The following is a 16720-nucleotide window of genomic DNA, read 5'->3' as shown; positions in this document are numbered from 1 at the left end:
AAGGCCATGGAATGTAAATGTAACATGTAATGTAACATTACTTACTTCCTTTTTCACAATTCTAGAAGATAATATTTTGTCCACAATTGCAGCATCTTCTTCACTGGGATTCTCCTATGAGGGAAGGGGAAAAAAAACATGATGGAACACGTCCTCAAAAAATTTTTAATTATCATGTTGTATATTTATGACTATACTAAAATTCAAAAACATTTATTTAGTGTATGTGCAAGGCAGTCTGTTAAATGACAGGATACAAATATGGAGAAAGACATCATGCTGTTATCGTCCCCATCACCATTTGTATTATCATCATGGGAAACACTGTGCTTTTTTATGTGCCAAGCACTTTACAAATATTAAGTAGTTTAATCCTTGTAGCAACACCATGAGGTAGATACTATTATCATCTCCACTGTACCAATGAGGAAACTCAGGGTAGAGAACATCAGTACTTGCCCAAGGTCTTGCTATTAAGTCACAGATGAGTGGTCAGTTCACAATGCAGTGAAGGTGGATTAAAAGAATTTTAGAAAGAAGGAAATGCATATGCCTAGCATAGAAGTGGCAAAATAGGGTATTCAGGCTTCCATTTTCGTAAAGATAGGGAACTGAGTGCTTTTAGAGAAGTCAGAGAAATAAGGGCTTTATAAACTGTGCTAACCCCCAAAAAACTCTGCCAAGGTAGCATTATTTTTTTTAAGACTTAGAAAATTATTAGGAGTTTTCAGTAAAGTAGTATGATCAGACTTATAATTTACAAATGTGCAGAAAGGATAGAGAGGCTGGAAGAATTTCAAGAATATTGATTTATGAGGTAGAAAATATGATGACAAATTAGATGAAGAAAAAGGAAAAAGAGGAAGGGATGAATCCTACCTAGGTTTCTGATTTGGATGACTATTCTATTACCTACAATATGGAATTCAGGTTTCAGGAGGGAAGACAATGGGAGAATTTTCAAGAATTTCTGATAGCTTAAATGTTTTATAGTCACAATCCTAAATGTATCTTACCACAAATAATTGTAAGGGCTGTTCACCAAGTAAAGGAGCTGAATTTCTTTTTATTTTCATAGAACCTTTAACTGCTTCTTCACATTGCTTCCCTTCTGCTTCTTCTGCATATTTTTTTCTTTTAATTTGTCGATTTGATCTTCTTTTCTGTAATGAACCATAAGGATCAGATTTATATAATTTATTTCAAAGGAAAAAATTTTAAAATAATTACCCCTAAAGTTAGCAATTTTGTACAGCAAACTTTGAAAATTATATTCAACATTCATCCTTTTTTTTTTTGTCTTAACGAATGGAAGATTATAATTTGTCCTTTGCCACAACAGGCTTACAATCTTCCTAGAAGTTTATTTCCTAAAATTTTAAACAACAAAGGTTAGTAATGCCTTTATACTTTCCAAAAAAACTGTTAAGAGTAAAAAGGTCTGTTACATTGTACTGCACAGTTTGAGCAGAAACAGACTTTATTAGTATTATCTTTATTGCTCTACCACATTTCCTTAGAAAGTATTGTTAAGAGTAAAAAGGTATCTATTTTATTTAACTATTTCATACCTTGGACAACATATATTTTAAATTATTAATACTTTCACAGTTTATGTCTGAAATCCAAAAGTACATTAGATGAATACTAGTTAAAATAATTAACTGGGAGCATAAACCTAGAAGAATAAATTAAATAATACTTGTCATGAAACTGTGTTTAAAACAAACTAAAACAATACAAAATGTTTTAAAAGATATAAATTAAATCTACCAAATAATTAAATTTGAATGAAGGAGGAAACAGTGTTTTACTAATCTTACTAGCTTTCCTTAAAAATAAATAACATCACCATCATAAAAATAGAAGTAAACCTTTTAAAAATATTGTATGTAGTAACATTTAAAAATAATCTAAGTAATTTTAAGTCAGGTATCAAATACACATGGCTTTACTTACCTCCCTATCTAATTTTTTTTTTCAGATATTTTATATTTCAAGGAGAATTTAAAAAAAAAGTAGTTATCTTTCGATGTTCCCACCAAAACCCCCAAAATCTCAGGTTGGCTTTAAAGTCCCAAAGGGCTCAGATTTACTTTTTTTTCCCCTCTCTCAAATCTCTTGGGTTGAGGCATCATAGCCAACTATTCTCAGTATTTGTAACTATTTTCAATATTCGGTAAATCTATTCTTTCTTCCTTTTTTTCCCCCCTGTCTTCTGTGTGTTCAGTACTCTCCCCATCACCCCCAAAAATGGAATGGAGGAAATAACCCTACTGCTCTCCTTTTGGTTTCTGCCAATGATTCCTATACAGGCGGTCTTTTGTTTACTTCCATAGCCATGACAAAAGAGGCTGAGTGATCACAGCAGTGTGGGGACAAGCTGTTATTTGCAACCAATCAGGTTGCTGTGGCCTTTAACATCCTGCTGCTGCTCCTTTCTCTTACAAGTGGGATACTGGGAGAAGGAAAGGCACTAATATGGTTCAGCCAAATGCAGTAGATGACTCCATGCCTCACTTAGGATGCCCATTCACAGGTTCACCATCTCTTGGCTGTGATAACATCTATATTTTCAAAACTCTTGGTAACACTTTTGTTAATATGGGAGACAGGAAGGTAACAGTATAAAAATTATAAGAAAAGGACTCTTATTAATCCAATTTTACCACATCCGATTTTGAGAATAAACCAACCAAACCAAACCCATTGCTATTGGGTCAATTTCGACTCATAGTGACCCTATAGGACAGAGTAGAACTGCCCCACAGAGTTTCCAAGGAGGGCCTAAATGATTGGAACTGCCGACCTTTTGGTTAACAGCCACAGCACTTAACCACTATGCAACCAGGGTTTCCATTTTGAGAACAGATATGAAATATTCATTGTTCCGGTGGGGGGGAATCTTATGAATCTCTAAATTAACACTAGGCTAAAAGAATATTTAGAATTTTGTCATGAGTATCATATAGATCTAATGTTCAGGAATAGTTTAAATTAACAACCAGTTTATTATTCTACCAATAACACAGATTCTCAATATAATGTCTCACTAGTCGTAATCCTTCTAAATGATAAAAACAAAACAAAAAGCCCAAATCCATTGCCATTGAGTCGATTCCCATTCATAGTGACCCTACAGGACACAGTAGAACCACCCTGAAGGGTTTCCAAGGAGTGGCTGATGGAGTCAAACTGCTGACTTTTGGTTAGGGGCTGAGCTCTTAACCACTGTGCAACCACGGTTGTTTAGGAATAATCCAGTATATTTTTAGAAGATATTGTTAGATGTTTTCAGCATTATAGATTAAGGTTACTTAGGCATCTATGAGTACTCTGAAATGCCTAACTTACACTTTAATAGGTAGTAAATGAGTCTAGAAGACTCTTTGAACTCATAAAAGCACACACTCAGATAATTCTTCACAACTTAGAATAAGGGTCACATATTGTAAACTCCCTCATTCTATGAAGACTTTATCAGTCTAATTGATTAATTAAACTCTATGAGTCATGGTGGAGCAGTGGTTTCGATCTTGGCTGTCAACCAAAAGGTAAGCAGTTCGAATCCACCAGCCGCTCTTTGGAAGCCCTACTGGGCAGTTCTACTTGACGGCAACAGGTTTGGTTTTTTGGCTTTGTGAATCATGAAGCTATAGCTGATTTCACCATAACCTATATTCCGCTAGAGTATATAGTCACACATTGGGTAAGGCCACAAACAGTGTCACTTTGAACAATTATCCTTTTCTGTCATGTAGCATTCTCTACCGATTTAAAATATAAAAAGTAATTTGATGCCCATAATTTTGGCCAATGCACTTTTTTTCTAGCTCATTTTCTTTATAATGTTGTTGAAAGCACAATTTAAGATAGTGACAAATTCTCCCTTCTAATTTCTTACGGCTAGTTTTTTTCTTTTTCTGCCTTACAGGCTTTATAAGATCAGACCACAGGACTTTACCTAAGAGGTTAGAAGCATTATGCTTTTAGATGACTAAGACTTCGTTATGATAGCATATCACTTGTTTCTTATAATGATCCTAATATAATCTGCTGCAGGGGCATTTTCATTAAATTTATATCTCTCAAAACAGACTGCTAAAAAATTCTCTATTAAGGTTAAAGTAACAATATTAAATACCATATTCACATTTCTACATTTCTATCTGATTCCAAACCTTAAAACTTGATTTGTTTTCAAGCCTTCAAATCTTGAGAAGCCACTGTTGCTGTTGAAAGCTACACGGCCCTCTCTACCATTTATAATAACAATGCATTTAAATATATCAATAATACGGTTTTATAACTGATTACTAGAAAATATTTTGTTCCTTCACAATTTAATTTTTTGTGTGTTAAAGCAACACACAGGTCACAGCAACCTAATACTATACTGAAAAAGCATGGAAAAAATGTGCATGTTAACCTATTCTACCATTTCATTGTTTGGAAATTACATAATGGAAAAATGGCCAGCAGTATTCTAATAAAAATTAAACTAAATTTTGTCATGTTGAATAAGTTAAATATAAGTTTGCCTAAGTTAAGGATAACATATGAAGAAAAAGCCAGGCCATATAATATTAGGAGCTTTGGTCACTGCCCTTACCTCAACTCTTGCAGCAGCCCAGGAGCCTTGAGCCACTACTCTCCCATTGGACAAGAAGCTGCATAAGGAAGAAGAAAGGCCATTCAGGGGCTTTCTGGCCCCATAATCCAACAACTGCCACCACCCCTACGGCCTACAGTAGTAATTTAATTATTAGAGAGCAGAGGGTGGCCTGATTTATTATGACCTTCACTATATAGTTTTTTCTAACTTCACAGGGTTATTTTGAAAATCCACCTATTCAAAAAAAAAAAAAGCAAAATGCATAGAATTTATGTCTAGCTTAGGGAATTTTGAGTATAACTGGTTGTCTTTTATTCAACACAAGCAGATCAAAGTAATTATTTCTAGGAACGATTCAATCCATTTGCTTTATCATTTATATGTGATTTAGAAAGTTAGTATCTCCATCATTAAGTTCAATCGAAAGCACACTGCAAGTGCAGGATAATATCAGCAGATACTTGGCCATGCTAAAAGCCATGAGGGACTCTGGACTGTTACTTAAACTCTCTGGGTTTCAGCTTCATTATCTGAAAAATGAGGGAACTGGAGAAGATAGTTAAGTTTCCTCTTAGGTCTAACATTCCATGGTAATACTAAGAGTATATTGTAATAATGCTGTCATATAAGTTTTACTACAAAATGCCTTTTTAGTATTAAACTGGAGTATAAGTAAGTATTCATAAGGCAATATTATCCTACCTAAATAATTCTAACAGTGCTTCATTTCTACAAAAACTTAATACTCACTTGAGAGTCCTCATCTTTCAATGCATGCTGTGTCATCTGCTCTGTATCAGACGTTTCATCTGAAGACTCATTCTTTCTTTTTTGTTTCTTACCCAATGTAATAATGAGTTTCCTGTTTCAAGAGGGAAAGAGTAAACAGTAAGAACTCTTTGCAATTTTCCATTTTTTGGTCAAACTAAAACGGCCATGATAAACTTTCTTCCACTTTATATTACTTGAATGTTCAACCAAAGATGATAATTCATAATATTTTTAAAACACAAACTCTAATGGAATGAACATAAACTAATACTGCAGTTAATATATTTCTAAGAACAGAAAGACAGTCAAGTCATGCCACTTGTTACTTACGATCAAGATTACTTTTTGCCTTCAGAAGACATCTAGGTCAAGCGGCATCACATAGTTCATAAAGAAAATGTTTTACATCTTACTTTGCTGAGTAGTGTCTGGGGTCTTAAAAGCTTGTGAGTTGCCATCTAAGACATATCTATTTGTCCCATCCTGTCTGGAGCAGAGGAGAATGAAGAAAACCAAAGACAAAAGGAAAATAGTCCAAAGGACTAATGGACCACATGAACCGGAGCCTCCACCAGACAGCACCCAAAAGAACCAGATGGTGACTGGCTACCACTACTGATTGCTCTCACAGGGATCACAATAGAGGATCCTAGACAGAGAGGGAGAAAAATGTAGAACATAATTCAAATTCAAACACACACACACACACACACACACAAAAAGACCAGACTTTCTAGTCCAACAAAGACTGGAAGAACTGCTGAGGGTATAGCCCTTAGACACCTTGCTAACTCGGAACTGAAGCCACTCCAGAAGTCCACCTTTTAGCCAGAGTTTAGATAAGCCTATAAAACAAACAATAACACATGTGAGCAACATGCCTCTTAGTTCAGTCAAGTATACAAGACTAAATGGGCAACACTTGCTCGAAAGCAAAGATGAGAAGGCAAGAAGGGTTAGGAAAACTGGACAAATGGACAGAGAGAACCCAGGGTAGAAAAGGAAAGGGGAAGAGGGCTGACAGATTGTGAGTATTGCAATCAATGCCATAAAAAAATCTGTACAAATTTTTGAATGAGAAACTAATTTGTACTATAAACTTTCACCTAAAGCATAATAAAATAACAAAAACCTTACCCTTAAAAAAAGATTACTTTTTGTGAGGAAAATGCCAGGTGATAGAACTATATTTAATCATAAAAATAGTTCATTAATTTTATTATCTTATAGATTTGGAATAAGGGATCTTTCTTCCTTCTACTTCTTATTAAATCCAAATTTCTCTTATTGTTCTTGAATCACTCCTATTCCCTGAAGGCTTCTACTTCTGTCTACCCTACAGCAATTTCTCCCTTACTTAAAACAATCTAGCAATTAATTGCTCTTTAATTATTTTAGTTAAGACTTACCTATACTATATATTTCTGAAGCATAAGAATTATATGTTTATATTTCCCACAGTATGTAGATATGTCAGTATATATTTATATTTGTATACATATACATATATATCAATATACATCAAATACAAATATCCAAAATGAAAATGTTTTTGTTTTTCTTCCTCATCAGAGGTACAAGTACAGAGCTCACACATTTCTTTATCAGCTATGACAGATGTGGCAAATGATTTTTAAGCACCATACTAATCACAAACCATGGTAATTACTAATCAGCAAAATTCTATTTTAGATATCTACATTCCAAAAATAGAAAACTCCCCAAATATTTTCTGTGTCAGGTATTCATTCATTCTTTCAACTATTAACTATGAGGGAGAACCTGGAGGTTAGTAGCATGCACTCTGAAATCGCTGGGTCAACGATTTAAATCCTGGCTCTACCATTTACCTATCTGTGACACTGGGCAAATTACTTGACCTCATCTTTTAGCCTTAGTTTCCTTGTCTTGAAGATGATATTTTAATAGCTATCTCCATTGTTTTTGACAATTAAAATTAAGTGAGATAGTATATGTTAGCTTTTAGTGCAGGCCTGAGCGGGAGTAATTTCTTATTAATGGTTGTTGTTGTTAGCTGCAGTCAAGTCATACCCCGACTCGTGGGGACCCCATGTACAAAGCACCAAATTCATAGGGTTTTCTTTCACTGGCTGATTTTTGGAAAGAGATAGCCAGGCCTTTCGTCCTAATCTGTCTTAGCCTGGAAGCTCTGCTGAAACCTGTTCCGTATCACCGCAGAACGCAAGCCCCTGCTGACAGACAGGTGGTAGCTGCATATGAGATGCAATGGCTGGGAATCTCTGGCATGGAAGGTGAGAATTCTACCACTGAACCACCAGTGCCCTCTTCAACTAGTGGTAACTATTTCTAATTATTATATATAAGGCACTTTCATAGGATCTGGGATTTGAAAAAAGTAACACAGTTCCTAACCTTAAAGCATTGCAGTTATTACTGTTATAATGTTATTACAGCCAAAATGCTAAAGTGGATGGTAGAACAGGCTATAATGTGGACATAAAGGAAGAAGTGCTGAAGTCTACTGAGCTGAGTAAAAGGCTTTACAGAAAAGGTAAAATTTGAGATAGGACTTGAACGATGAGCATGTTAACAGCTAGTCAAAGAGGGAAGGGCTACATTCAGGTAGGATGTACCACAGAAAAGTGAGGAGAATATGGAGTGACAACAGCATGGCAGGAACACACAGAGGACTGCAGAAGGAGAAAACCAAGAGCTGGATGGTAGGTAGGGTCAACGTCACCGAAAGCAGCGTCTGACATACTAAACAGTTAACATTTTATTTTAAGGCCAGCTTTTAAGCTATACAGGGAAGGAATTTAAAATGTGTCATTACTGGCCACAAATGTTTAATGAATGGGCACTGAGATACTCTTGAAAGTATGGAAAAAAGAAGGCAACGGGAAGACAAAAATTTTGAACAAGGGAAAAATATGACCGGACGAAGTAAAACGCAAGGCAGGGAAGCCAGTTATAAAACCACCACCCACTAAGGTGAGAGACAGAGTGTAATTTAGGGCCACGGCAATAACACATGAAGAGGTGAAAAAAGGCACAATTTTCTTATGTTGGAAGCAGGGCCAATAGGACTTGATTACTGGCTAGATGACTGGATATGAGATGGGATAAAATAATTCTAGAATGATTTATTTCTAGAATATTTTTGTCTTGGTATGATTACCATGTTCAAAAGGATAATGATAATTTTTACTTGCTATCTTCCTTGCTTGTCAAGTTCTGAGTATGTAAACAAAGTAAAAAGATAACTTACGTTAAAAGCAGGGAATCAGGAAATACCAAAAGATATTCTGAAACAACATTAAGGAAACAACCAAAGTTACACCCTATTCTCTCTCACCACTTTCACTGGTCATTTCCCTTTTCTTCTGGTCTCCCATCCTAAAACAAAAATCTCCCTTGAGGTCAAATCTACTGTTAGATACCACATGATCTTTTTTTTCAATCCTTCTCATCGCAGTTCTCCAAAAAAATAAAAAGTTGTCTATACTGTTTCATTTTCACTCCTCAACTGAAAAGACATACGTACTTTTCTGAATTTACATTATATAAAAATATTAGTAGACTATTATACTATAAGGCTTAGGGAAAAGGAGGGATTGGACCTGGGGGTATTCTGAGACTGAGATACCTAAATGGAACATTTATTTTCATATGTCTGTCATGGATTGAATTATGTCCCCCCAAAAATGTGTGTATCCACTTGGTTAGACCATGATTCCCAGTATTGTGTGGTTGCCCTCCATTTTGTGATTGTAATTTTATGTTGAGAGGATTAGGGTGGGATTGTAACACCACCCTTGCTCAGGTCACCTGCCTGATCCAAGGTAAAGGGAGTTTCCCTGGGGTGTGGCCTGTACCACCTTTTATCTCTCAAGAGATAAAAGGAAAGGGAAGCAAGTGGAGAGTTGGGGACCTTATACCACCAAAAAACCAGCACCAGAAGCAGAGCACGTCATTTGGACCTGGGGTCCCTGTGCCTGAGAAGCTCCTCGACCATGGGATGATTGAGGACGAGGACCTCCCTCCAGAGGTGACAGAGACAGAAAACCTTCCCCTGGAGCTAAGGACTTGAATTTGGACTTTTAACCTACTAGGCTGTGAGAAAATAAATTTCTATTGGTTAAAGCCATCCACTTGTGGTATTTCTGTTATGGCAGCATTAGATAACAAAGACAATGTCTAATAAGTAGTTGGTTATAATAAAAACACTTGAAACTACTTTTCATATTCATGTTGTTGTTAGTTGTCAGCGAGTCAGCTGTGACTCACGGTGACTGTAACAGAATGCAGTGTTCCCCTGTCCTACATTACCTCCATGACCTTTTTTATGTTTGAGCCCATTGTTGAGGCTATTGTGTCAATCCATCTCACAGAAGGTTTTCCTTGTTTTCACTGACCCCTGTACTTTACCAAACATGATGTCCTTTCCTAGCCATTGGTCTTTCCTGATGACATGTCCAAAATAAGCAAGATGTAAGAAGCATTTGTTTTATTCCTTCTAAAACTGATTTTTTGTTCTTCTGGAAGTCCACGGTATATTCAATATTCTTCACCAACACCACAATCCAAATGTATCAATTCTTTTGTCTTCTTTATTCATTGCCCACTTTTGCATGTATATGAGGCAATTGGAAAGATCATGGCTTGGGTTGGATTAAGACGTGAAGAAAGATGCAATTTTCTTATCTTGGAAGCAGAATCAATATGACTTGGTGCACCCTAGTCATCAAAGTTGTATCTTTGCTTTTTAAAAACTCCAAAGAGGTCTTTTGCAGCAGATTTCCCCTACACAATTTGTCGTTTGATTTCTTGGCTGCTGCTTCCACGGGCACTGATTGCCGATCCAAAAAGAACAAAATCCTGGACAACTTCAGCTTTTTCTAATTGAGATGTTTCAACAAACAGCTGCAACATTGGAAGTGCTCACTCATCTGTGCCAAGAAATCTGGAAGACAGCTACCTAACAACCAGACGGAAGAGATCCACATTTGTGCTCATTCCAAAGAATGGTGATCAAACTGAATGGGGAAATTATCAAATATCATTAACCCTGCATACTAGCAAAATTTTGCTGAAGGTAATTAAAAAATGACTATAGCCATACACTGACAGGGAACTGCCAGAAATTCAAGACTGATTCAGAAGTGTAAGTAGAATGAAGGGTATCAGTACTGATGTCAGATGGCTCTTGGCCAATTACAGAAAGATGTTAACCAAATTGATTTCAACTCATGGTGACCCCATGTGTGTGAGAGTAGAACTGTGTGCCATAGGATTTTCAATGGTTGGTTTCTGGGAAGTAGATCACCAGGCCTTTCTTCCAAGGTGCCTCTGGGTGAACTCAAACTGCCAACCTTTTAGTTAGCAACTGAGCATATTAACTGTTTGCACCACTCCAACACATAACTGATCACTTTTTCTTTTTTGTACACTTGGCTCCATAACACAATTGTCTCCTGGTTCTCATTAAACCTCTTTGGCTATTCTTCCTACATCCATTCCTCGAATGCTGATATTCAAGAGGATTCAGTCTTTGACAACTCTTTTCTGCTAGTCTCTTTAACACTGATGTTTCTCAAAGTTCTGTCTTCAGCCTCTCTATATATACCGTCCCTAGGAGACTTGATCTATTCTCATCTACCACTTAAAAAGGTGAAGATTCTCAAATCTCAATCTCTAGCTTAGATCTTTTCCCAAGATTTAGGCTCATACAACCAACTGCTTATTAAGCTTATCTATATAGACGTCCCATAGGTATTTCCATCTCAAAATACCTCCAATTAGGGTGGGATTGTAACACCCTTACTCAGGTCACATTCCTGATCCAAAGTTAAGGGAGTTTCCCTGGGGTGGAGCCTGCACCACCTTCTCTCTCTCAAGAAATAATAAGGAAAGGGAAACAAGCAGAAAGTTGGGGACCTCATACCATCAAGAAAGCAGCATCAGGAGCAGAGCGCGTCCTTTGGACCTGAGGTGCCTGTGCTTCAGAAGCTGCTCCGCCAGGGGAAGATCAATGACAAGGAATCTTCCTCTAGAGCAGACAGACAGAAAAAGCTGTCCCCTGGAGTTGACACCCTGAATTTGGACTTGTAACCTACTAGACTGTGAGAGAATAAATTTCTCTTTGTTAAAGCCAAAAAAAAAAAAAAAAACAACTTGCAGAAACAATGCCTCATTTTCCCTAAGCCCAATAGGGTAACAGCCTACTAGCATTGACATATAATGTAAATTTAAAAACAAACAAAAAACACAACTCTTATGAGTACAGCTTGATGAATTTTCTTAAACTAAACACACTTGTGTAACCAGCTTCTAAATCAAAAAACAAAACACTAATAGTTTCCCAGAAACCCCTCTCATGGTTGCTCTTCCAGTAACTAGCTCCTCCTAAGGATAACTATTACCCTGGCCGTGACTATTTGATATAGCTTCAAGTTAAATGCTTATTTTAGACTAGTTTGTAGAAGAAAACAATACTAGTGAAAGGAAGTTTAGTTACATAAATAAGTTTCTTACGAAATGCAAAAGGAGGCTTGCTAAGATCCTTCCTATTGTTTAAAAAGGCATTTTCTGTGTTTGGTAAGCTATATTATGTGAAATAAACATCTGATGTGCTATTTAAACAGTTGCATAAAGACTAAAATTCCACTGAATAAAAAGTCCAATGAAATGAGAAATCAAAGATATATAGTTATAAGTGAATATAAATACAACCAGAACGCTCCTTAGAAGCAAGGATGGTGAGATTACATTTCATATACTTTGGACATGTTATCAAGAGGGATCAATCCCTGGAGAAGCACACCATACTTGGCAAAGTAGAAGGTCAGCGAAAAAGAGGAGGACACTCAGAGAGATTAACTGACTCCGTGGCTGCAACAATGGGCTCAAGCATAACAACTGTGAGGATGGCACAGGAGTGGGCAGTGTTTCGTTCTGTTGTATATAGGGCCGCTATGAGTTGGAACTGACTCGATGGCACCCAACAACAACATTTAGAAGCGTAAGATAATTAAATGGACATCTTTAAGCACAAATGACTAAGCTGCTTAAACATAATTTTAGAGGTAAATATTGCCTGTTTTTCAAAACAATAAATACTAATAAGTGCTACCAAATCAATCTTTAAACATCTACTCCTTTTGGGGCTGGGGGCAGGTTAGGTAAAAATGTTTCCAATAACACTGTAGATAAGCCTTCATCATATGATTTTACTTAAAAATAAAAACAGACCTTTTATTCTATTTTCTATAAATTTGGTATTTTTCTCCCAATATCGTTTCTATAGGCCTAGAAGAACATCTTACTTCATAAACTCATCAACCACTAACAACAATCCGCGCAAGATCCTTTTCAAATTCTAACTCTATAATATAGGGATATTTCAGATACAGTTGTTTCCTACTAAACCTTTTTAAGTCCAAAATATCTACATATGCCCTTTCTGCTCAAAAGGGCGTATTTCCATGACAGGAAAAACCGATCCAAAAATTTGAAGGCATTCTTGACTGACATAATCCTAAGTAGTGTTTTGTTTCTAAGACTGAAAAACTAGAGTTACTTAAATGGAACTCTGATTCTTGGAAACCGAGAAGTCATATCAGTTTACCATCATCATTAAAATGGTATCTAGATGATATTACAAAGGAGAACAATTAAGTTAGTATTAGATCAGTCCTTCCTAAATGTGTCCAAGCTTTATTAGAAGGCTGTCTGTTACAAATAGAGATTCTTCATGAGGAAAACTTCTGACAGACCCAAATTGAGATACAGTCTACAAAATGACAATAAGAACATTTTTCAAAAGTAAAAAGGTCATAAAAGACAGACTGAGGAATGATTATAAATTGATGGAGACTAAGGAGATGTGACAACAAAATGAAATGTGGGACCCTGAACTGGATCTGGGCCAAAACCGTAGAACAACTGGCACAATCCGCATGAGGTCTGTAGATCACTTCATAGGATTGTATCAGCATTAATTTCCAGGTTTTCATAACTGCATTGTGGTTATGTAAGATGTTAACATTTGAGAAAACTGGGTAAAAAATAGCTGAACTCTTTTTCCCACTTTTTTGTTAAGTCTGAAATAATTTCAAAATAAAAAGTAAAAAGAAGATACAGATTTGTAGGTTTAAAGCCCAGGATTATGATGCTGGGGTAACAGAACTCCAATTTGACTTTTAAAAAGTCCCTTTAGAGATTCTGATTCTCTACCAGGCTTGGAAACCACTGGCTTAAAGTATGGTAACTAGCGTAGAAAACTCTAAGAATATTCCAGATAATAAAACTATCTTGTATTTACAGAAAACTTACAATTTCAAAGTGTCTTTGCCTACAACATCTCAGTTAATCCCGAGAACAACTCTGTGATATGCAAGGTGAATACTAATCCCACTACAGATAGGGAAACCTCAGCTCCAAAGATGAAACAAACTGCCAAAGACAGGAGTCTGGTAAATACAATAAAGTTCTCTTTATTCCCAGTCTACTCTTTCTAATGTATCGTACTGATTTTAAAATAAAACGACAAGTACATGTATTTCAACCAGTCAACAGATATTTAACGTCAATAAACAAGGCTTAGCGAATAGGGAGACTCGTGAGCAACCTATGATATGCAGATGACACAAACCTGCCTGCTGAAAGCAAAGAGGACTTGAAGCATTTACTGATTAAGATCAAAGACTATAACCTTCAGTATTTTTTTTTATATATACGTTACACCTCAACATAAAGAAAACAAAAATCCTCAACATAAAGAAAACAAAAATCCTCACAACTGGAGCAGTAAGCAGGTATCATGATAAACGGGGAAAAGCTTTCAAGGATTTCATTCTACTTGGATCCACAATCAACGCCCACAGAAGCATACCAAACCAAACCAAAACTGGTTGCTGTTGAGTTGATTCGGACTCATAGCAACCCTATAGGACAAAGCAGAACTGCCCCATAGGGTTTCCAAGGAGCACCTGGTGGATTTCAACTGCCGACCTTTTGGTTACCAGCTGTATCACTTAACCACTAGGCTATCACGGTTTCCCACAGAAGCACAGGGGTCAAGAAATCAAATGACATATTACATTGGGTAAATCTGCTGCAAAAGACCGCTTTAAAGTGTTAAAAAGCAAAGCTGTCACTTTGAGGACTAAGGTGTGCCCGCCCCAAGGATGGTATTTTCAAACACCTCACATGCACGTGAAAGGTGGACATTGATTAAAGAAGATCAAAGAACTGTGCATTTGAATTAGAATGCTGACAAAGAATACTGAATATGTATACCATGGACTGCCAGAAGAACTAACAAATCTGTCTTGGAAGTATAGATAGAATGCTCCTTAGAAGCAAGGATGGTGAGACTTTGTCTCACGTACTTTGGACATGTTATCAAGAGGGACCAGTCCCTACAGAAGGACATCACGCCTGGTAAAGTAGAGGGTCAGCAAAAAAGAGGAAGACCCTCAATGAGATGGACTGACACGGTGGATCCAAGAATGCGCTCAAACACAGCAGTGAGGGTGAAGATGGTACAGGACCAGGCAGTGTTTTGTTTCGTTGTACACAGGGTCACTATGAGTCAGAACTGACTCAATGGTACCTAACAACAATGAAATTATTATCTTTAGTAAATAATATTTTTAGTAAATTATCAAGGCTATAGTTTATCTGACTTTCAAACAACCAGGAATCTTTACAGCCTATACAATGACAACTGATAGCCTTAAATGTTATCTGAAGGAAATCAGATAATCCTAAAATCTAAAAAAAAAAAAATTTTAATCAATTAAACAAAATATCCAGTTATCACAAAGCATTCCTTTCTTCCATCATGGATTACAGTTATCATATTGATTCTAAAATAAAATCTCATTATAAAGGAAATTAAAATCTCATTATAAAGACATTCTTGAAATAAATTGATTGTTAACCTAAAGAGAAATATCACCAGAGAGAAGCAGCTAAGTAATACAAAACAGATTAATAATAAAGGTTTCCTGCAAGTTTGGTTTTTTTTAAAGCATTACAGGGATCTGTTATCAACATTAGCAAATTGCAGCACCAGATATTTAAGCAACTAAAATCAAAACATGGGTTGTTTCAGGCAGCAAAGGGCAATTTTAAAGTAAGGTTTGAATGTGAAACGTTAATTCATTTGCTAAGTCTAGGTACTAGAAAACTGCAGTGTTTACACTTGACATGTGTATAATTGATTCTCAGGTGTAATTTATCCACTCTAAATCCTGCCCACACGTTATTAGAAGATGCTGTGCAACAAGATGCATTCTGCACTGTGTCAATCTGTAATTGCCCCCTGTTGATTCTTTCATTGCAATCACTGGACTAACAATGGACCTTACTCAATTAGCCCATTTGTTATAACTAATATAGCCAATTCATCATAAGTGAAGGAAATACAGGCAAAATACTATTTCATATTATAATTTTTTCTTTGCAAGCCAAGGGAAAGGCACTAGGGCTATTTTAAAGTCACTGGATATAAATTTTTCTTTTTCACAAAAACGCATTTAACTCCATGAAATGACTCCAGTTTAAAGTTCAACTTAAGAACCTGGCTTAAATTCATCCGGGAAAAACAAGCAAGTTTCAAAGGGGTTCTTTATTTTAGTTAAAACTGTAATCTTTAAATATGTGAAAGTAACATCGTATTGTAAGCTTTTGGTGACCATTACTTCCCGATTAAGGTTTGGTATCATTTTTTCCCCCCCAAAAAGTTAAATTAACCGAGTTGTTTCATATAATTACTAATGATGCAAATATTAGCTAAATATTAATCAGAGTCACTGTATTTATCAGCATAGTTTTCTTTTAATTCTTAAAAACTTAATATTTCTCCTTTTAAATAAAAGAAAATGGTGTTTATGTTTAAAAATATCAGTGAAATACAAATATTAAATCCAGATATTTTCCTTTAGTGTTTCTAAGGTATATGGAAACCCTAGTGGTGTAGTGGTTAAGAGCTACAGCTGCTCACCAAAAGGTCGGCAGTTCAAATCCACCAGGCACTCCTTGTAAACTCTATGAGGCAGTCCTACTTTGTCCTATAGGGTCGCTATGAGTCGGAACCGGCTCAACGGCATTGAGTTTGGTTTTTGGTTTTTTAAGGTGTATGTTTTCTTCACATATTATTTCTGAAATCTAGATTCTTCTAACAATCAGGGCAACAGTTTTAATTTGCAAAGTTATTTTTTTTCCTTAGTGACACATAAAATAATGGTACATCCTATAATAATGACATCTTAGAATCAATGAAATAACAGCACATCTTTTTGCTAATAATTAAACCTACGAGTAAAAAATGAAACTGTAAATTTT

At 36.0% G+C, this 16720-nt stretch overlaps 1 protein-coding gene across 13 annotated transcripts in view; it reads right to left on the bottom strand.

Moving 5' to 3' along the window:
• The window catches only part of CHD9 (chromodomain helicase DNA binding protein 9), a 227689-nt gene that overhangs the window by 89960 nt on the left and 121009 nt on the right, over nt 1–16720 (bottom strand). For 12 of the 13 annotated variants that reach the window (XM_049864852.1, XM_049864853.1, XM_049864858.1 and 9 more), the window contains 3 exons: nt 5366–5477; nt 1017–1163; nt 46–114 (listed from right to left, as the gene is read on the bottom strand). In XM_049864852.1, the coding sequence (XP_049720809.1) occupies nt 46–114; nt 1017–1163; nt 5366–5477 (328 nt within the window). Of the gene's footprint in view, nt 1–45; nt 115–1016; nt 1164–4612; nt 4671–5365; nt 5478–16720 lie in introns of those variants that run through there. The other variant, XM_049864862.1, reaches the window with a different exon arrangement.

This window comes from Elephas maximus, chromosome 21 (assembly GCF_024166365.1).
Source record: "Elephas maximus indicus isolate mEleMax1 chromosome 21, mEleMax1 primary haplotype, whole genome shotgun sequence".
Lineage (NCBI taxonomy): Eukaryota > Metazoa > Chordata > Mammalia > Proboscidea > Elephantidae > Elephas > Elephas maximus.
This window is presented reverse-complemented; position numbering and strand designations above follow the sequence as displayed.